Source organism: Talpa europaea, assembly GCF_964194135.1.
Source record: "Talpa europaea genome assembly, chromosome: 9".
Taxonomy (NCBI): domain Eukaryota; kingdom Metazoa; phylum Chordata; class Mammalia; order Eulipotyphla; family Talpidae; genus Talpa; species Talpa europaea.
The window spans coordinates 94,692,271-94,713,798 of NC_140076.1; the positions used below are offsets into that span (position 1 = coordinate 94,692,271).

At 36.5% G+C, this 21,528-nt stretch overlaps 1 protein-coding gene across 1 annotated transcript in view; it reads left to right on the forward strand.

Moving 5' to 3' along the window:
• The window catches only part of RPAP2 (RNA polymerase II associated protein 2), a gene marked incomplete at both ends in the record, with an annotated part of 74,734 nt that overhangs the window by 15,742 nt on the left and 37,464 nt on the right, over positions 1 to 21,528 (forward strand). Inside the window, 4 exons of the mRNA XM_084242430.1 lie at positions 9,656 to 9,691; positions 11,680 to 12,604; positions 16,969 to 17,051; positions 20,514 to 20,594. Of these exons, the coding sequence (XP_084098556.1) occupies positions 9,656 to 9,691; positions 11,680 to 12,604; positions 16,969 to 17,051; positions 20,514 to 20,594 (1,125 nt within the window). The remainder of the gene's footprint in view (positions 1 to 9,655; positions 9,692 to 11,679; positions 12,605 to 16,968; positions 17,052 to 20,513; positions 20,595 to 21,528) is intronic.

Below are 21,528 nucleotides of genomic sequence, written 5' to 3' on the forward strand. Positions count from 1 at the left end.
CGAACTCGTGCTGCAGTAGCTGCAGACAGCTTCATAGATTGCGTCTTAATCCCTTGTGCCACCAGGGAGGCCACCTTTTGCCTTCTTTAGAGATTCAATTTTCTTTTTATGTCTGTGTTTTTCTCAAAAACTTCAAGTTGTTCAGCAGCAGATTTCTCACAAAACTGCCTTGGATTGTATTCAAGACTTAGAATAATGCTAACATTTTGATTACTCCTTGACTGAGTTATATTTGAACTTCATTCTTATTTGGAACTATTCTACCTCCAAGATCTTTAAGAGCTTCCCGTCTCTGACCACAGCCTCTATCTCATCTACAGTTGTTACTCCTGAGTGTGCTTTGTGACCTCATTTTGACCTCCTGTCTCCACCTTAGCTCTAGTCTAGATTTGCAGACCCTCATTAAATTTGTTTTCTTAAGTCTGCATTCAGAAATTACAGTATTGTTCTCTCAAACAATACCAGTCTTTTTTTTTATTTCTCTTTTTTAAATTTTTTTACATCATTCATTTTTAAACAATATTAGCTTCCCCCCACCCCCTCAGGTGTAGTCCCCATAGAGTTTCCTTCCCCAGTGCACCATCACCTCAGTCCCCTGTGCTCCTCCCTTCCTCCCTCTGACCCCTCTCTTCCTCCCCTGCAGTATTTCTGTGATTTATAATTGTCCGTTTTTGCTTTGTTGTGTTTTGTACTGTTATTTTTTTACACTGATATCTTATTTGGTTCCCCTTTATTCCTGCTATAAGTGAAACCATCTGATATTTTTCTTTTTCCTTTTGGCTTATTTCACTAAGCATAATTCCTTCTAGCTCTATCCATGTTGCTGAGAATGGCATGAGTTTCTTTTTTGATTGCTTAATAATATTCCATTGTGTATATATACCAATCTTCTTTGTCCAGTCATCTATTTTTGGGCATTTGGGTTGTTTCCAGGTTTTACTTACTGTGAATAGTGCTGCAATAAACACAGGGATATAAGTGGTCTTTTGAATCAATGTTTTTATGTTCTTTGGGTAGATCCCTAGGAGTGGAACTGCTGGGTCATATGGTAGCTCCATTTTTAGTAGACTGCGGAACCTCCAGACAGCTTTCCATAGTGGTTGGACCAGTTTGCACTCCTACCAGCAATGTAGCAGAGTTCCTTTTTCACCACATCCTCGCCAACATTTATTGTTGCTAGTTTTTTTAATATGTGCCATTCTTACTGGTGTAAGGTGGTATCTCAATGTGGTTTTGATTTGCATTTCCCTGATGATAAGGGATGTTGAACATTTTTTCATATGCCTGTTGCATTTCCTTTTTAGTTCTGCCCATTTCTTGACTGGATTGTTTACTTTGTTTTTATTGAATTGTGTGAGTTCTTTGTATATCTTTGTGTTCAGTCCCTTATCAGTTGTATGGAGTGCAAAAATTTTTTCCCAATCAGTGGGGTGTCTCTCTGTTTTGGTTAATGTCTCTTGCTGTACAGAAGCTTTTCAGTTTGATGTAATCCCAGGTGTTTTTCCTTGACTTTCTTTGCTTTGAGTGATGAGTCTTTAAAGCTGTTACTGATGGGCCTCCCCTGGTGGTACAGCGGTTGAGGGCTGGGTTTTGAAGCTGCCCGTAGCCTTGCCGGGCAGACCTCTCCTGCTGCCCACTGCTCCCCTCAGCAGTGTACTTCTTCAGTCTGCTTGTTCTGCTCCCTGCTCTGGCTCTGGTGAATTCTTTCACCCTCCCACGCTTCTGACTGTACCCCAGTGCTTATATAAATAAATAAATAAATAAATATATCTTTAAAAAAAAAAAGATGTTACTGAGATGTATGCTTTGTAGTGATTTACCTATATTTTCTTTTATATATCTTATGGTTTCAGGTCTTATGTCCAGGTCTTTTATCCATTTTTGAGTTGATTTTTTTGTGCACGGTGAGAGGTATTGGTCTAGTTTCATTTTTTTTCATGTGATGGTCTAGTTTTCCCAGCACCATTTATTGAACAAACTGTCCATGTTCCATTTCATATTCTTTGCTCCTTTGTCAAAGATTAGTCGTCCATATAAGTGTGGCTTTATTTCTGGGCTCTCTGTTCGGTTCCATTGGTCTGTGTGTCTGTTTTTGTTCCAATACCAAACTGTTTTAATTATTATGGCTTTATAGTATAGCTCGAAGTTTAAAAGTGTGATACCTCCTTTCTCTTTTGTTTTCATCAGTAGGCCTTTGGCTATTCGTGATTTTTTTGTGGTTCCATATGAATTTCATTAGTATTTGTTCTGGTTCTTTGAAGAACATCATTGAGATTTTTATTGGAATAGCGTTGAATCTGTATATTGCTTTTGGTAGGATGGCCATTTTAATAATGTTAATTCTCATCCACTCCAGTGGCGCAGTGGGTTAAGCGCCATGCTGTGAAGCTGTCCTCAGCCTCCGTAGCGCTTGTTTGTTTCCCGGCTGGCCAGGGAGAATCCCACATGGCGAGGCAGACCTTGCCTGTCTCGCCCACTGCTCCCCTCAGCAGTACCTTCGGTCTGTCTGCCTATTCTGCTCCCCACTCTGTCTCTGGTGAATCCTTTCACCCTCTCACAACTCTGGCCTGTACTCTAGCTCTTGTATAAATAAAAATAAATCTTCAAAAAAAAATGTTAATTCTTCCAATCCATGAGCAAGGGATATCTTTCCATTTCTTTGTGTCGTCTTCTATTTCTTTTAACAGTGTTGTATAACTTTCTTTGTATAGGTCCTTCACCGGTGTCTTTTGTTAGGTCCCGGTGTTTTTCTTCCATATCTTCTACCATATTCACCATCCCATCCTTGTCTTTTTTTTTTCTTTCCTGTGCTTTTGCTCATATTATTGGGTAAAGTTGTCAGATGAGACCATTAGCATATTAGGTAAACTTTCATTTAAGCCAGTCTCCACAGCATCCCTGGGAAAATATTTTTTTTTTAAGATTTATTTATTTATTTATACAAGCACTGGGTACAGTCAGAAGTGTGGGAGGGTGAGAGAATTTACCAGAGCCAGAGCGGGGAACAGAATAGGTAGACTGACAAAATACACTACTGAGGGGAACAGTGGGTGAGATAGGAGAGGTCTGTGCACCATGTGGGATCCTCGCCAGCAGTAGCTGGCAATCGAACTGGCACTGCAGAGGCTGCAGGCAGCTTTGCAGCCCAGTGCTCAACCACTGTGCCACCCCCCCGGGAAAATATTTTACCAATTCATGGACAGTGGAAGTAAGGCTCAGATTTAGGTTTAGTGAGTTACCCACTGAGAAAACTTGACAAGTGTGTGTGTATGGTATGAAAGGGATACCTGGGATATAAACCCAAATCTGTCTGGCACTGCAGCGTGTGCTCTCTGTGCTTCTTTGACCCTGTTCCAGTTCATTCTGTCTAGGCTCAACTGTATGCTCATGGAGTTTTTTTCTTTGCTTCTTATTGCCTGGTATGTTCAGACCTTCTTTTCTCTTTGAGCCAGATTTGTAGTAGGTAATTTAACTTTCTTAACTGAAATGATTAAGGGCATCTAGCAGTCTCCTTTAACATATTTTTTCTCATATATTCTCCCATTTCTTTGCTTCCCCATTGCTAATAATACCCTCTATGTTGCTGATTCCATCCTCTCATCAAGGCCTTGCTCCATGATTTATTCCTATTTTATTCCTCTTTCAGGTTCTCTTTTCATCCTGATTATTTTTTTCTTCTTTAATAAGGAAAAATAAGAACTCTTGAAAAACATCCATTAAGTTATCAGTCCTTTGGTAACTGGTGATGTTAGCAAGAGCCATTTCAGTTGAGTGTAATGCATACAGATTGCAGGAGGCAGAGGGTTGATAACTGAACAGGAGATATGGAATTGAAAAACGACAAATGCAAATTTCTTTTAAGAGACCTTACAAGGAAAGGAGAAAGGGTGAAAAGGTCCAACTGAATCTGAAGCTTTTCTTCATTGCTCAGCTTCTCTAATTTCTAGTAGCAGCGCTCTCTCACGGTACCTACCACATAATTTTGCATTATGTGATGCAACAGTGTAGTTCTTATGAACCGTATTGTCTTGATTTAATTACTGGCTTTTCTACTTACTAGCTGGGTGACTTTCAGCAATTTACTTAACTCTGAGTATTCAAGTGCTTTGTCTTTAACATGGGGTCATATAGTAACTGCATCATATTTATGAAGATTAATGTTTGTAAAACTCTCGGAACACACGTTTTTCTTATACTACATAGTATGATCCTTGAGAATAGGAACCTGTTGTTTCTATTATTTAATATACCCAGCATAATCCACACATATATTGTAATGGTTCAGAATTATATTTTTGAAAGAATTTGTTGAATCACAGTACATACTCTGTGGGTTAACCATTGAGTGTAAGAATCCAGCTGAGATTCACATATCTACACATACTTCCTTCTCTACAGTGTTACTCAGATCCTGGTGTAGACCCAAATATTAGCAGCATGGCACTGAATAATTTTAGCCAGGAAAACTTAGGTGAGGATGTGGTTTAGGAGAACTACAAATGGAAGTGGTAGAGTTGAAAGTAGTCAACAAGATAAAACACTGTTGTAAAAGTAAGCAATTATTTAGGCCAAAAAAGCTCTTAGTGGGAGTTATAAATATCCCTTGGAACAATCAAGACTAATCACCAAGCCAGGCAGTGTCATTTGTTTTCTTTGAGCAACAGCAAAGCAAGGTAGCATGTATGACTAGAATTTTAGTGAGTGAGAAGGAGTAGGGTAAACAGAATAATTTGGATTATTGAGAAAGGATATGCCTTGATGAACTGAAGGACTAAAAAAAGAGGAAAAGAAATGGTTAAAATTTTGCTCTCATGCAACTCACTGCCCATTACCTTATTTTGTCTTTTCCTGCAAAATAATTTGTTGGTCTTGGAAATTCCTGAAACTGAAACAACAGGGGAATTTTTAAAGTTAGCATGGCAAATACTGGTATATTGATATGCCTCCTGATATATGATATTGAGAAAGACTTTAATGGGAAAGAATGCCTTAAATCAGTTAACAGTGCCTCCCACAAGTAAGAGGATTGGCAAGAGAGTTCACACTGCAGTGCCACCTGTGCTTGAGACTGAACAAAAGATGAAATGTAGGTAGTAGTTATATATCGTTGGCACAGTGATATTTAATTATATAGAAAAATATTTGCATTTCAGGTATTTTTGACAGCCTTTGAATGTTATAACTCATTACTGGTTTCATCTGTCCATTTAGCTTGACTTTTTAAAATTGAAAATTTTTTGCAACATCATCGTCTTTACTGCAGCCCTGTTTTGCTCTTTGAATAATTTGTGTTCAGTGCCTTAGCTTCTCTTTAGGGCATACCTGGTTCCTTATATTTACTTTTTAAATTTATTAATACATTTTATTTTTTTGAAGCAATTTTAGATTTGCAACAAAATGGAGAGGAAAACATTTCCTGCGTATTTCCTGCCCCCACACATGCATAACCTCCCCCATCATCGACACCTCCCACCAAAATGGTGCATTTGTTTTAATTGAATAGCCCCCATTAATACATCATCGAAAGTCCATAGTTTACATTAAGGTTCACTCTTGGTATGTTCTGTGGGGTTAGATAAAATGATAATGATTTGCATCTAGCATTACTGTATTATACAGAACAGTTTTATAGCGTTACAAGCCTTCTGTACTCAAGTTATTTCCCACCCCCACAACTCCTGATCTTTTTACTGCCACCATAGTTTTACCATTTCTAGACTTTCGGTTCCTTCCAAGTTTTACCATTTCCAGATAACTTGGGTCCTTCCAAGTTTTTGCTGTTATTAATAGAGTTGCTACAAACATCCACATGCAGGTTTTTCTGTGGGCATAAGTTTTTCAGCACCTTTGAATAAATACCATAGAGCACAATTCTACATTATGTGGTAAATTTATGTTTTGTAAGAAATCATCAGACATAAATTTATGTTTTGTAAGAAGTCATCAACCTGTCCTCCTGTAAGAAATCATCAACCTGTCCACTAAACCTGGCTGTACCGTTTAGTGCTCACACAAACAATGAATGAGAATCCCTCTTGCTCAATACCCTCACCAATATTTGGTGATGTCAGTGTTCTGGATTTTGGCCAATCTGATAAGTATGTAGTTTCAAAGGTGTTTCAGTGTTTCAATTTGCATTTCTTTGATGGCATATGAGGTAGAACATCTTTTCATATGCTCATTTGCCACCAGTATATTTTCTTCGGTGAAGTGTCAAAATCTTTGACCCATGTCTTATTCTGCTGTAGCAAAATACCACTAACTGGGTGGCTAATCAACAATTAGAATTTCTTTCTTGCAATTATGGAGACTGGGAGTCTGAGATTAGGGTGCTTTTATGATTAGGATCCTCTTCTGGATTATAGACTTCTAACTGTAACTTTTACTTTGTAGACTGGAAAGGGGTCTCTTTTTTAAGGGTACTAATTCCACTCATGAGGACCTAATCATCTCCAAAGGAGGCCCTACCTCCTGTTATTATCTTAATGTATTGGGAATTTTGATATAGCAAATAAATGTTGGGTGGACATACTCAGATCATTTGTCAGTGGTCTGGAGTTGGGCTATTCTAAGAGTTGTAGGGTGGTATCTCATTGTTTTAACAATGTGTTATATCTTTAGTGATGTATGTGTTCAAGTTTTCGGCTTATTTTTTGAGTTGCTTTTTATTTTTTTATTTTTTAAAGATTTATTTATTTATTTTTACAAGCACTGGGTACAGTCAGAAGTACAGGAGGGTGAGAGAATTCACCAGAGCCAGAGCGGGGAGCAGAGCAGGCAGAAGGACCGAAGTACACTGCTGAGGGGAGCAGCGGGCAGCAGGAGAGGTCTGCGCGCCATGTGGGACCCTCCTCCGGTGGCCGGGGAGCAGCCGGGGATCGAACCAGTGCTGCAGAGGCTGCGGGCAGCTTCGCAACCCAGCGCTCAACCGCTGCGCCACCGGGGAGGCCCTTGAGTTGCTTTTTAATTGTTGAATTTTAATAGTTCATATAACAATCCTTTATCAGATATGTCTTTTGTAAATATTTTCTCTTAATCTGTGCCTTATCCTTTTATCCTTTTACTGTCAAGAGGACAGTATCTCAGAGCAGAAATTTTTATTTTTATTGAAGTCCAACTTAGTAGTTCTTTCATTGATCTTGCCTTTGGTGTTACAGCTACAAAGTCATCTAGGTTTCCTCCTCTGTTATCGTCTAGGAGTTTTATATTTTTCCATTTTCCATTTAGGTTTGATCCATTTAAAATTAGTTTTTCCATAGAATGTAGGGTCTGTATCTAAATTGATATTTTTGCATGTTGATGTTTAGTTGTTCCAGCACTATTTTTTCCATGAGTTACCTTTGCTCCTTGTCAGAGATCAGTTGATTATATTTATGTAGGTCTGTTTCTGGGCTCTCTGTCATATTCCATTGATCTGTCAGTCTGTTCTTTCCAGTGCCACTATACAATATTTTAATTACCGTAACTTTATAGTAAGTCTTAAAGTCAGAAAGTGCTAGTCCTCTTGTTGCAGGGCAGGGAGAGGGGCAGCCCAAACCCCGCAAACCTGCCTGTTCTAAATGGGTTCTGCCATCCACCGCATCAACACAAAACGTATGAGACTTTAATGGGAAGGAACTTCAATACAACTAGGAAACAATACAGGAAAGGCAAAGAATCTAGTTTCTAAATGAAGCACCCAAAGTTACCCGTCCCTTCGTGGGTAAAAGTCCATCCATATGGGATTGGCCCAGAGCAAGGCCCCAAAGCCTGCCACAAGTCTAAAGCATCTTCCAGTGGGGACCCACAGAAAAGGGTCAGAAACAACCAGACAAGCCCAGAAGGAAAAGAGCAAAATCAAAATCAAGATAAAAGCTGACATTCACACCTCCCCACAGGTCTCACCCACATCTGTGTCATCCAGTCCACAACCAAAAGGCAAGCACAGTTTCTTCACATGTCTCTCCATTCCATGTGCCTCCTCCAGGTCTCCTCCTGGCTCTCCATCCTGCTTCCTTCCTTCCTCAGTCTCCTCTGCAGCTTCTTCTCTCCCTGCTCAGCTCCACCCTCCCTTGGGTGGGGCAGGGAACCTGGAACCTCCCCCTTTCCTGGGGACCACCCTGTTACACTCTGACTTTGTTCTGCTCCTTCAATACTGTGTTTGCTATTTTGGGTCTTTTGCCTCTCTCTAAAAACTTTAGAATCAACTTTTCAATATCCACAAAATGATTTGCTGGGATTTTGATTGGGATTGAATAGAAACTATGAAGTTGAGAAGAACTGACATTTTAACACTATTCAGTCTTCCTATCCATGAACATGGAATACTCCATTTTATTTACTTCTTTTTTCTGTTTTGTAGTCTTGAGAAGGTGCTTTATATGAGCCACTTCACAACTGTTTTACAGTTTTCTTGTCTTCTTGATTTCATTTGCTGTTTGTTCCTCTTTATATTTGGCTTTCTAAGAGCTTTCCCTCCTCCTTTTAACGTCCATGACTCCCAACCAGGTTATTTCTGGTATGCATAGCAGAGAGTTGTAGAAACAACTTAGAGTTGTACAGAGCAGAGAATTGTAGAAACAACTCTCATACTTCATATCTATACAATAAAACAGCTTGCTCAGAAATTAGAGCAAAAATTCTAATCACAATATAAAGGAAATACAAGTGAATCATAGCATATAATCTCTGCCTTCAAGGAGTTTGTCTCAATAGTTAAGAAATCAGACTCAAACTATGAAAACTAAGATGTTTAGATATTAATTCTAATATTCAGTCGTAGAGGGAATACCTGATTAATATATATTCATTGTAGAGACAATGACAACTTTGGGATTTAGAGAAAGGAGTGATTCGCTTTAGTAAGGTTAGTCAGGGAGAATTATTAGACTTGTAGAATATAAAATTAGTAAATTTTTTTAAAGATTTTTTATGCATACAAGAACTGGGGTCTAGGCCAGAGGTGCAGGGGATTCACCAGAGACAGAGTAGGGCACACAACAGGTGGATCTATTGAAATACACTACTGAGGGGAGCAGTGGGCGAGACAGGAGAGGTCTGCTGTGTCATGTGAGTCACCTCCCTGGCCGGAAATCAAACTCATGCCATGCCACAGTGGCTGGTGCTAGTTTTATAGTGCTGAGACTTAGGGACTCTCTGGTGGCGCAAAGGGTTAAGATGCAACCTATGAAGCTATCCGCAGCTGCTGCAGCACGAATTCAATCCCCGGCCAGGGAGCAACCCACATGGCGCAGCAGACCTCTCCTGACTCACCTGCTGCTCCCATCAGCAATGTATTTCAGTCACTCTGCCTGTTCTGTTCCCCACTCTGTCTCCGGTGAATCCTTTCACCACCCACATCTCAGGCCTGTACCCCAGTTCTTGTATACATAAATAAATAAATCTTAAAATATATATATATTTGTATAGTGCTGAGTCTTAACCCTTGTGCTACCGGAGAGGCCCTAAAATGAGTAAATTTTTGATAAACGAGATTAATCCAGATTGCTTGTGGATGAGTTTCACAATGCTTTGCCCTTTAATTTTTTTCTTAAAAAATCTTAGTAGGAACTACTTCCTTTAAATTATATTTCTATCCAAAATAGTTATAGTAAACACTTGGAAGCATTTTACATATCAGTTGCCTTCAGCTTTCTTTTTTATGTTTTTGTCACAGACATCCTGATTTTCAGTTGCTACAGGAAGGACAAAGGTATGGTTGAATCAGTATCACTTACCTTCCATATATTCATGTTAATGTACACATTAAAAGTAAACCAGGTGGTATGAGCTCTTGAACTTCCTGTGCTGATGCATTATATAAGTGCCCATTCTAGCCCACACAAAGAAATATTTGCCTTGTACAGCTTTTTCTTTTGTGATGGTAAGATGATGGTTTTATCTGTATGATTTATGTACAGCTGTTCCTACCAAGAAAGTCTAATTGAATGTGTTGAAATATGATACAAACACAGCTTCTATCTGATAATACTGTCCCTCTTTGTCAACTGTATTGTGCCAATTACATTTGTTGAAAGGTTTTTGTAGTCTATTTTACAGGATTTCAAAGTAATGTACCATTTATTTGAAAGCCTGTCTGAAGCACTAATGAAATCCCAAGTTGTGATTTTTTCCCCCTAAACTTATGTTGCTTACCCAACCACAACCATCTATCGAAACATACCCTTTTCTCTTCCAGAATAAATTTGCTGGTTACTACGTCAGTAACATGGCATTGAGCTTAAGTGAGAGATTATTTATTGATATATATGTATATACTTTGTAGCTTCAAAGTATATGAAAGTTTAATTGTTCTAATTTTCTTGAAAACATACTTACTTCAGAGACAAGTGATAGTCCCATAGCTATTAAAACTAGATTCTTAACTAAAAAATGACATCTAATACTTAATAAACTTACCATCTTTTCTCCATTCCCATGTACAACCTTAGTTTTTACTCTTTGTTTTTCTTTTTTTTTTAAAGCTTTTAAAGATTTATTTATTTGGGAGAGTAGAATAGGTGGATCTACTGAAATACATGGCTGAGAAGAGCAGTGGGCAAAATAGGAGAGTTCTGTTGCACCATATGTGGACTATCTCCTAGGCCAGGGATCAAACTCAGGCCTTCATGGTGATGGCGCTGAGACTTAACCCTTAGACCACTAGGGAGACCCCTGATTTTCTTCTTTTATGTTCTTCCTCCCCACCCCCAACATGCTGCCCTTTTTGGGACTGTAGGGAAGGCAGCATCGCTTTATTTTTGAATTTTTTTTTTTAATTTAGTTGGCTTTTGGGGAAGCAGTTTCAGTTTTACAGAAAAATTGCACATAAAGCAGTTTGCATATTCCCTTTCATCATCACCCCATCATGTGCTGCTTGACCCAGAATCCTGCTCATCCTGATCTTTAAAAGTTCTGGTTATGTGTATTTGCTTAAGAGTAACTACACACCTATTCTTGTCTATCTCATTTTGTAAATAAAGTGAAGTCTACTTTTTGCTTACACTCTTTCATAATTAACTTTTTAAAAATCTTATCTGAAAATTAAAGGAACATAATCAAAGACAAAAATATTTTCATTAGCATTCTGTCGTAACTCTGAGTTTTCAAATGTAAACATTTTTCACTTATAATTGTTGATTTGCCAACTGTCTTTTCTGCTATGACTTTTTCATTTTTTTTTACTTTTTCATGTTTTTTATTCCATTTATGGAATTTTCTGTTTAACTATCAACCACAGTTGGAAATATTTAAACATCTCTTTTTATCTTTCAAAACCTAAACAGAGTTCCCGTAATACAGTTTTTTGAGAAGCCAGTAATGAGATTTTCAAAAGAAAACCTTTTTTTCAGAAAGGATATGTAAACTAGCCACAGAAATAGACCAGGCAAAAACCAAAATAATTCAATAGAATTACCATTTTTTTCTTTTTCCTATACTCTTTTGAAACTTTCAAAATAGTTGGGGAAAAAGAAAATGGTACGAACTATTTCAAATAAAATATAGAGAAATTACAAAACTGTAGTCCTCTGAGAGAGAGAGGGAGAGAGAGGGAGAGAGAGAGAGAGTGTGTGTTTATGTGTGTCCATGTTTATTGTTTAGGGGAATACAAATTTCTACCTTGAAAAACTTAAGAAATACAAATATTCTAAGACATTTTGCTTTTCTGTTACAGTTTTTTTTTTTTCCTTCTTTTTACAGTGGCCATTCTGGAGAAGAAGTACAGTTATGCACTAAGGCCATTGATACATCAGATATTGACAATCCTGGCCATTTTGTGAAGCATTATGATTCTAGTTCTTCTAGCACTCATAGTGATAGTAACAGTGATAATGAGCAAGATTTTGTTTCTTCCATTCTACCAGGAAACAGACTAAATACAATGGGTATAAGACCACAGCTGCACAAAAAAGGGATAATGAAAAAGAAAGCTGGTCAAAAAGCTAACTCCAAATGTGAAGACAAAGAACAGACAGTAGTAGGTGTCACTGAGCAGTTAGATAATTGCAGATTAGACAGTCCAGAGAAAGCGACTGCTTATGAACTTCCCTTGCAGAAAGTAAATACTCAGATTTCTTCACATAGTCTTTTGCAAGAAAAACTAGAAGCTTCAGAAATTTCTGAAAATAAATGCAATAGTTCAAAAATAACACTAGTAGGTATAAGTAAGAAAAGTGCTGAGCATTTTAAAAGGAAATTTGCCAGATCAAATCAAGTTTCTAGGTCAACTTCGAGTTCAGTGCAGGTGTGTCCTGAAGTTGCAAAGAAAAACTTACTTAAAGCCATGCAGGAGACTTTGATTGAGTGGAAGACAGAAGAAACTTTGAGGTTTTTGCATGGTCAAAATTATGCTTCTGTGTGTCTGGCACCCTCTTCTGCCCCTCTGGTTAATGATGAAGATGATGTAAACTCTGACTTCAAGAGTCATTCCCCTGCCTTGAAGGAATCTCAGAACAGCTTGGATGAGTCTTTGCCTTTTAAAGCCTCCGATACAGCCATTAAACCATTGCCAAGTTATGAAAACTTGAAAAAAGAAACTGAAACATTAAATCTGAGGATCAGGGAGTTTTATAGAGGACGATATGTACTGAATGAAGAAAACACCAAATCACAAGACTCAGAAGAGGTATGTCTTAGTGTTAATGAGTTTTCCATGCTGCTAATATATGGAATACTCACAATAGTAAATCTTAGAGCAGGAAGAGAAATCCCAAAGACTTAATTGTTAAATTTTCAGCTTTCTTTAGTCATTCAGTCTTGAGGTTTAAAATGTCATCTCTAGTGTTGGGATTACTATTTTCAAGATAAGTTGAAGTTTGCCCCCAGAAAAATTTCATAAATGTATAACATTTTTCTCTACTGTAGAAATAGTCTATAATCATGGGACAATTTAAAATCTAGTACTGTATATACCACCTAGATTCTCTGAAGAGGTCTATTTTTCTTTGTTGATGTATATCCTTTCAGATCTCTACATGGAATATATATCTTTGTATTTTATTTCCAACAGAACTATGTATAGTAGATTTGCTAACTGCATAATAAAATATTTGACTATTTAAAATATAAATGACAATAATATAGTAAAGGGGACTTATGTCTGCTCTCATTGACTAGATGTATGAAAAGTTAGTCTCGAGTCTAATTGCTCACATGTAAATGGTACTATAAATAGCTTCGCTTGCTCATTGTTGTGAGGTTTACAGATAATGTAAAACATTTATTCCAGCGCCTGGCATTATTGGTACTTAGTTGTACGAAGACATTGAGTGTCTGCCACTGAGATTTAGGGAGTTTCAGTATTTCTAGCACCCGTTTTTGGTTGATGCGTAGTCTGGGAAATGAAGTCATTTGGTGTGAAGAGGAGTAGCTGATAACGTCGTTTTTACCACAAATCTTTGTTACTAAAGATTTCTGAGGAAGTGTGGCTCAAAATTTAAAAATACATTTGAAGATTTATCAAGAGAGTACATCATTTGTTTTGTCATTTTTGTGCTTATAAACCATAATCCCTAAGATTTGACTCTTCCCGCCTTACATAACATATATAGCAATTTATAGCTTATTGAATAACAAATGAATGAATTTCTATAATCCCTGACCAGGCCCAGAAATTTGAGTAAACTGGAAACCTCAAATTTGTCTCTTCCTAATCATTACCTCATTCCAAAATTTATAGACAAGATTTGCCACCTTTGAACTATGAGCATATATGTGGATTTGCAATTTATTTGATTTCCAGTTTATTTCATGTAACATCATATTTGGAAGTAATTTATATTGCATATAGCAGTAGTTCATTCACTGAATAGTATTCCTTTACATAAATATACCACAATTCATGTTAATGAGCACTTGGGCTATTTTTAGTTTGAGGCTGTTACGAACTCGGTTGTCATGAACTTTCTTCTATATGTTTCTTTTCTAATATGCATGCATTTCATTTGGCTATGTATTTTGGACTGGAATTTTTGGTTCATTATGTATGCATATATGCAGCTATCATAGATAATGCTAAACATTTTTCCAAAATGGTTCTGCCAGTTTATATTCCACTACCACTGTATCAGTTTCCATTACTCCACATCAGTACTTTACTTTGTTACTTTTTATCATTCTGGTGATAATGCTCTTTGGCTATAATACATTTCTCTGATGATTAACGAATTGAACTGTTTGCTTATTAATCATATGGGCAGTGTCTTTTATGAAGTACCTAGTCAAATCTTTTTCTGTTAATTGGATTATATGGGGATTTTCTTTCTTTTTGATTTCTTATTGATTTATGTTTTCAGGATTCAAGCCCATGATTAGCTATATATATTGCAAATCATCTTCCCTCTGAGTCTTGCTCTTTTCATTCTCATTAATGGTATCTTGAATCCATTTTATTAATTATTCCCTTTCATGACTTCTTTAAGAAATCTTTGCTTAGCCCAGATTATTTCATGTTCTAGAAGCTATGTTGTTTTACTTTCATATTTATATCTGTAATTCATCTGGGGTTGATTTTTGTTTATAGTGTAGTCATTTTTGTATATAGTGTTTATAGTGTGTCTGGGGTAATAGGTGCAATTAAAGTTTGGAAAACACTATTGGGTTTTCTTTGGGAGGTGGTTTGCTCATTCCATTAGTTAGATGGGAGAGGTGGTCAGAATCTCACCATAATTATGAATTTGATTATATTAGATTTGTGAATTTTACTTTTAATATTTTGAGGTGTTATTGGATACAAATGTTATATCTTTCTGGTAGATCAAACTTCTTTATCATTGTGGAGTTACTTCTTTTTCCATTGATTTACCTCTCCCCCCATTACAGTCTGTGTTGCTGACACTCATTAGTATTTTCAAAGATTGCTTATTTGTTTTCTGTGCTGATAAAATTTGTTGTTTTGTGTGTGTGTGTGTGTGTGTAGAATTTATTTACATTTAACATCTAATTGATATATTTTAAATCTACCATTTTGCTGTTTTTCATGTCTCCCATATTCCTTTGTGTTTTTTCTCTCCTTTTTTGCTTTCTTTGCATCAAATATTACTTCATTTTTAGCCCTCTATTAGCTGGTTTTTATACATTCAATAATTTATTATTAACATTACAATTGTTAAATGGTTAACTTAAAGAATAAAAGTTGCTTTTTTGTCATATATTTTTACTGCTTTCCGGATAATTAGTACCTTAGAAGCTTTAACTCCATCTAACCCCTCTTGACTTATGTAACCTTATATATTTTTATTCTCTGTATATTTTAAATCCTACACAATTATTTATAGTTAGTATTCACTTGGATTTATCCAATTAATTTCTCTTTCATTGTTTTTCATTACTCCTTGCATCCATTTTCCCACCCGGGAAGATTTGCTTTGGGTGTGAAGAATATCTTCTATTTTCATTAGTGCCGGTTCATTGGTGAATATTCTCATTTTTTGTGAGAAAACTCTTGACTTCTGAAAGGTGTTTTCCTGGATATTTTAAATTAACAGTTTTCTTTTAGCCCAATGAAAATATTTCTTGTCTTTTGACTTCTATTAATTTCTCTCATTGCTGTTGCTTTGAAAATAATGTTTTCTTCCTTTAGATACTTTTAAGTTTTTTTTATTTTAATGCCTTGCCTAAATGTGATTATGTTTGTAGTATTCTTTTGGCTGTTGTAATACTTAAATGTGTGACTTGATATTTCATTATTTTTTGAGTTTTCTCAGTTATTTCTTCAGATGTTGCTTCTTTCCAAGTCTTTCCTCTCTTTCTGGTACTCCAGTTACAGCTATAGCTCTCGTTTTCATTGTGACTTCTTAGTCTTGTATTTTCTTTTGTGTTTTGCATTATATGTGGGAGTGGGGTTGCTGGAAGTTGCGTGCAAATTTCTGGATATTTGCCAAGCCAATATTCATTTCTACTATTTTATAAAAACTACATTGATTTCCTACTTTTAAATAATATATTTTTCAGTTCTGAGATTTTTTGTTTTATTGCAAAATCAGTCTAGGATTTTTAGTTCTCTATTGAAATTCTCAATTTTGTCATTTTTTCCTGAATACATTCAGCATAGTTATTTTAAATAAAGCTGATAGCTTCATTATCTGGATTCCCGTAGAGGCTGATTTCTATGGGCTACTGTTTCAGATTTTTATCATACGTCTTGTTTTTTATTGTTTTATTATGATATTGCAAACATTGTATATTAAAAATTACAGAGATAACTTGAGACCTAGGCTGATGTTATCTTCCTTTAGTATGGATTTATGTTTGCTTCTCACAGATAATTTGTAGCAGTACCAAATCAATTAGCCCAATCTGGGATTCAGGTGATTTTGAAACTGGTCTTCAGTCCCCCTATAAGAGGCAGCCTTTGTATGGTCATTCTAAGATCTGGTCTCAGCTTGGGGGAGGGTTGCCAATACCCTTTCCTTCTTGGCATGCCCCAAACTTGAGTGTTTATTAAAAAATAATGCTGGGGTTCTCAGTATCTAAATTGCCTCTTCTAGAATTAGTCAGTACCTTCTCTAGAGTAACCTTCTTCAGAATCTCAGGTCACAGTTCTTACTGCTTTCAAACAAATGTGTTTTTTTCCCCAGCTTTTTTATTTCCAGCAGGAGAGGTGGCTTGAGTTACCTTGCCTCCCATTTCTAGAATTGGAATTTCCCTTAATATAGTCAAAGTATATGCTAGTATTAATCCTTGAGTTACCTACATTTGTATAGCATTTAGAAGTTTACGAAGTTCTGTACTACACTTGTGTTCTCACTTAATAAAGAAGGTATTAGTCTCCTTACTATGAAGGTAAAACACTCAAGAAAGGACAGATGATCAAGTTCACATCAACCTAATGACTGAGCTCATATTCCAATTTAAATCTTGTTTCTCAAGACTGGTTTTTATTCTGATGTGCCACATCTGTAAACTTTTGTATTTTAATGTTTATTATTCTTGTCAAAGAAAGAATGTAAATTTATTATTCTTTTTGCTTTGTTTAAAAATGTGATTCAGCATGATCCCACCTTTCCACTGATAGACTCAAGTTCTCAGAACCAGATCAGAAAACGCATCGTACTTGAAAAATTGAGTAAAGTGTAAGTATAAATCATTACTCTACTTTTACAATATTTTTAAATTAACTTAGCATTTATGGGTTCATAATTTATATGTATTGTCCTTGAATTTTGAACAGTTTGAAAATAATTGAAAAGTTTACATGAATTTCTTCACCTGAGAAATTTAGACATTTAAGGATATTTTCCAAGGAATATCTTTTGTTTTATTTAGAGGACACAGACACATAATAAAGAGGAAAATAGAAAATATGGGAGTAGAAAACCAAAGTACCTCACTTCTACTTAATCAGGGAAAAAATAATCAGTGAAATAAATAAAAAAATATCAAAACTAAACCCATTTAAATAATGACTTGCGGTAAATGTGTCACATTAGTTTCATATGTGAATTATGTGAATAAAACTTGGTAAAGTTTTAATGGTCAATTCACCCACTTTACATGCATATTCACAAACACATGTCAGACTCAGCAACTTGATTTTTGTTAAACTCAACTTTGCACTTCACTTTTAAGCTTCCCGTGGTGGAAATTGTTGTTCTTGTAATTAGCTCAGTCATAAATGACATTTAAAAATTGCAATCTTGGTTTCTCTTTCAAAAGGGGGTTGAAAATCTTTTTTATGAGGGTGTGAGAGCTGTCTTGAACTTTTCAACTTGCATTTTCTCTCTTTAGCAGTAAAGATAGGAAGGTGTTTTCAGTCATTGTTTAAGATGTTGTGCATATAGAGAGGTTTTAATTTTGTAATAGTTCAAAAATTAAAATATGTTTTCTGAAAGTCAGAATATTTTACTTCTCTTTTATATATTAAATAAATGCTTAAGTTCATATTTAATGAGTGCCTATTATTTGTTGGACTCTTAATACAGAGTAAATACTATTTTGCCTTTTATCTGCTCCTCATGCTTTACATTTGTTTCTCTTAAATATTAGTGTAGAACACAGTATAAATCATCTTCTCTCTGATTCATGGGACAAGAAGAGATCCATGCTTGTTTTAGTTGCTCAGATTTTGAAAGTTGGAATGGATTGTCTATACTGGTATGTAGTCAGTAGACAGGGATTTATGTGAAAATAGTTTTCTAGGCTTCTCAGCTAATGCAAGTACCCAGTTTTAAATTTAAAACTACATTGTCATGTCATTGAAGGATTTCTGTTCCTTCTTGACTTTGTAACAAAAGGCCAAAAGAGGGCCTCCCCAGTGGCGCAGCGGTTGAGCGCTGGGTTGCGAAGCTGCCCACGGCCTCTGCAGCGCCGGTTCAATCCCCGGCTGCTCCCCGGCCACCGGAGGAGGGTCCCACATGGCGCACAGACCTCTCCTGCCACCCGCTGCTCCCCTCAGCAGTGTACTTCGGTCCTTCTGCCTGCTCTGCTCCCCACTCTGGCTCTGGTGGATTCTCTCACCCTCCCGCGCTTCTGACTGTACCCAGTGCATGTACAAACAAAAAACAAACAAATAAATAAATGAAACATGCCTCTATTTAAAAAAAAAAAAAAAAAAAAGGCCAAAAGAACTCTGCTAACAAACCTAATTGTTGATATTAGTGTAAGAAAAGAGTTGTAATAAATTTGAAAAGAAGTATAATAACCTCAGATTCCTAAAAAGCATAAAAATAATGAAAACAAAATAATTACCACGGTACCAGGATAATTTTGGTTAGTTGGTTTATGAAGACAGTTGAGTTTTTTCTCATTATAAAAGTAACACCTAATTGATTATAAAAAGTAATATCTTTTTTTGATTTCTGGTGGGAACAAACCAATTGTAAAAAGATATTTTAGAGAAAGAAAATGAAATATGGGGCCTCCCTGGTGGCACGAAGGGTTAAGACGCAACCTATGAAGCTGTCTGCAGCTGCTGCAGCACAAGTTCAATCCCCAGCCAGGGAGCTACCCACATGGTACAGCAGACCTCTCCTGACTCACCTGCTGCTCCCCTTAACAGTGTATTTCAGTCAGTCTGCCTGTTCTGTTCCCTACTCTGTCTGGTGAATCCTTTCACCTCCCACACCTCTGGCCTGTACCCCAGTTCTCATATGCATAAATAAAAAAATTTAAAAAAGAAAAGAATGAAATACGTACTGGGCATTAGATGGTATTAAGGAGTTATTAATTTGGTTAGGGGGTAATTTTATTGAGGTTATATAAGAAAATAACTATTGCATTTAGAGATATATAAAGAAATAGGGGTCAAATAACAAGTCAGGGATTTACTTTAAAATATAACTGGAAAGGGGAGGAAGGAAGAAAAATGAAGTAAATATAGCAAAATATTAGCAGTTGAATATAGAAATAGATATATGAGGGCCTTCCCCTGGTGGCGCAGTGGTTGAGTGGTGGGCTGCAAGGCTGCCTGCAGCCTCTGTAGCGCCGGTTCAATACCCGGCTGCCAGCGAGGATCCCACATGACGCGCAGACCTCTCCTGCCATGCCCGCTGCTCCCCTCAGCAGTGTGTTTCCTCGGTCTGCCTGTTCTGTTCTCCGCTCTGGCTCTGGTGAATTCTCTCACCCTCCCATGCTTCTGACTGTACCTAGTGCTTATATAAATAAATAAATAAATCTTTTTAAAAAGATGTATGAGGTTATTATTACTATTCTATTTTGAAACATTTGAATAACCATTAATCCCGTCACTTCAATAATTAGTATTTTAATATTCATTCCTGACGTGTATGTGATATATATAGTGTATGTATATTTATTCCTTTTGCTTTCCTCTCTTATAGTATTAACCTAGAAGAAATGAAGTTTATTTGCTATATTGTGAATTCATACAATAGCGTTATATATTTCATCTTAGTATTAAATGTCTTAACATTTATCATGTCTTTCCATATTAAAAAATACATTCACATTATAATTTTAAATATTTTGTTATATTCCATTACATGGGTATATCATAATTTAACCAATGACCGACTGATGGACATTTGTTTCCAGGTTTTCACTGTTAAAAATATTCTCTAATAAGCATCATTTTTTATGTTTATCTGGTTATTTCTTTAGGGTAGTTTTTCATTATAAAACTATTGGTAACCACATTTAAAATGTTAATATACTTGTCAAATTTCTCTCCAGAAATGTGCCAGTTTTCACTTCTACCATAGGATTTAATAGGTAGAAATTGCTACATTCTCCTATTGGGCCAATGGAGGGTAATTTATCTGGCCTTGTGTTCTTTCCATTTACCTAATACTTGAAAGTAAAGAAATTTTAAAAAACCCAAAATCTAAAGAATATAACAGATAGTAGCCAAATTGATATTTTTGCATTCCCATGCCTCACACTATAGCATGGAATACAAAGTGAAGTGTGGAATTAGTATAAAATGTTTCCTTATGATCTCACCAATGATAACCTAGTTTAACTGCCTCCACCTATGTGTCATTGTTACCTATTTAGAAAATCTAGATTTAGATAAAACACAAATAATGTATCTATGTGAGTAAATTATATTTAAAAACTTAATTTTTAATTTTCAGATTGCCTGGACTTCTAGGGCCTCTTCAGATAACACCAGGAGATATTTACACACAACTTAAAGAACTCGTTCGAACATTCAGGTTAGTGTTAAATTTTTTTTTTTTTAAATACCACCAGTTTATTTATTTTTTTAAGATTTATTTATTTATTCATACAAGTACTGGGTACAGTCAGAGGCACGGGAGGGTGAGAATTTCACCAGAGCCAGAGTGGAGAGTAGAACAGGCAGAGTGATGAAGTACACTGCTGAGGGGAGCAGCAGGTAGCAGGAGAGGTCTGCATGCCATGTGGGACTCTCACCCAGTGGCCAGGGATTGAACCGGCGCTGCAGAGACCGCGGGCAGCTTTGCAACCCAGTGCTTAACCGCTGTGCCACCAGGGAGGCCCTAGTGTTAATTTTTTTTTAAATATTTATTTATATAAGAACTGGGGTACAGGCCAGAGGCACTGGAGGGTGAGAGGATTCACCAGAGACAGAGCGGGGAGCAGAACAGGCAGATAAACTGAAAACAGTGCTGAGGGGAGTAGCAGGTGAGACAGGAGAGGTCTGCCGCACCATGTGGGTATCTCCCTGGCTGGCCAGGATTCGAACCAGCCCTGCAGAGGCTGCAGACAGCCTCACTGGGGAGGCCCAGATTAGTGTTAATATTGTGACTTTCTTTCACTTATTTTGACTTCATGGATTGTTCTACAGAATCCATAGTTAGACTAAGGCATGAAGGAAGTGACTTTCCTCCAGTGCCTTACATGTAAATGTAGTGCTTTTTTTCTCCTCCACTCGCCAACATTAGTTCCAGTTTTTGTTAAATGCAGCCTTTATTTGCTCAAACCTTGATATTATTAGCTTTGAATAGTTTATTTATGGAAATGCCTGAAGTTAAGATGGAAAATGATAATCTGAGGCACAAAGGTCAATAACAAGTAGCATCTTGGATTTTAGTGAATCAGTAAATAAATATCACATGATCAACACTTTGCTGGGCACTAAAGACAATGCAGAAGAAGCCACAGTGT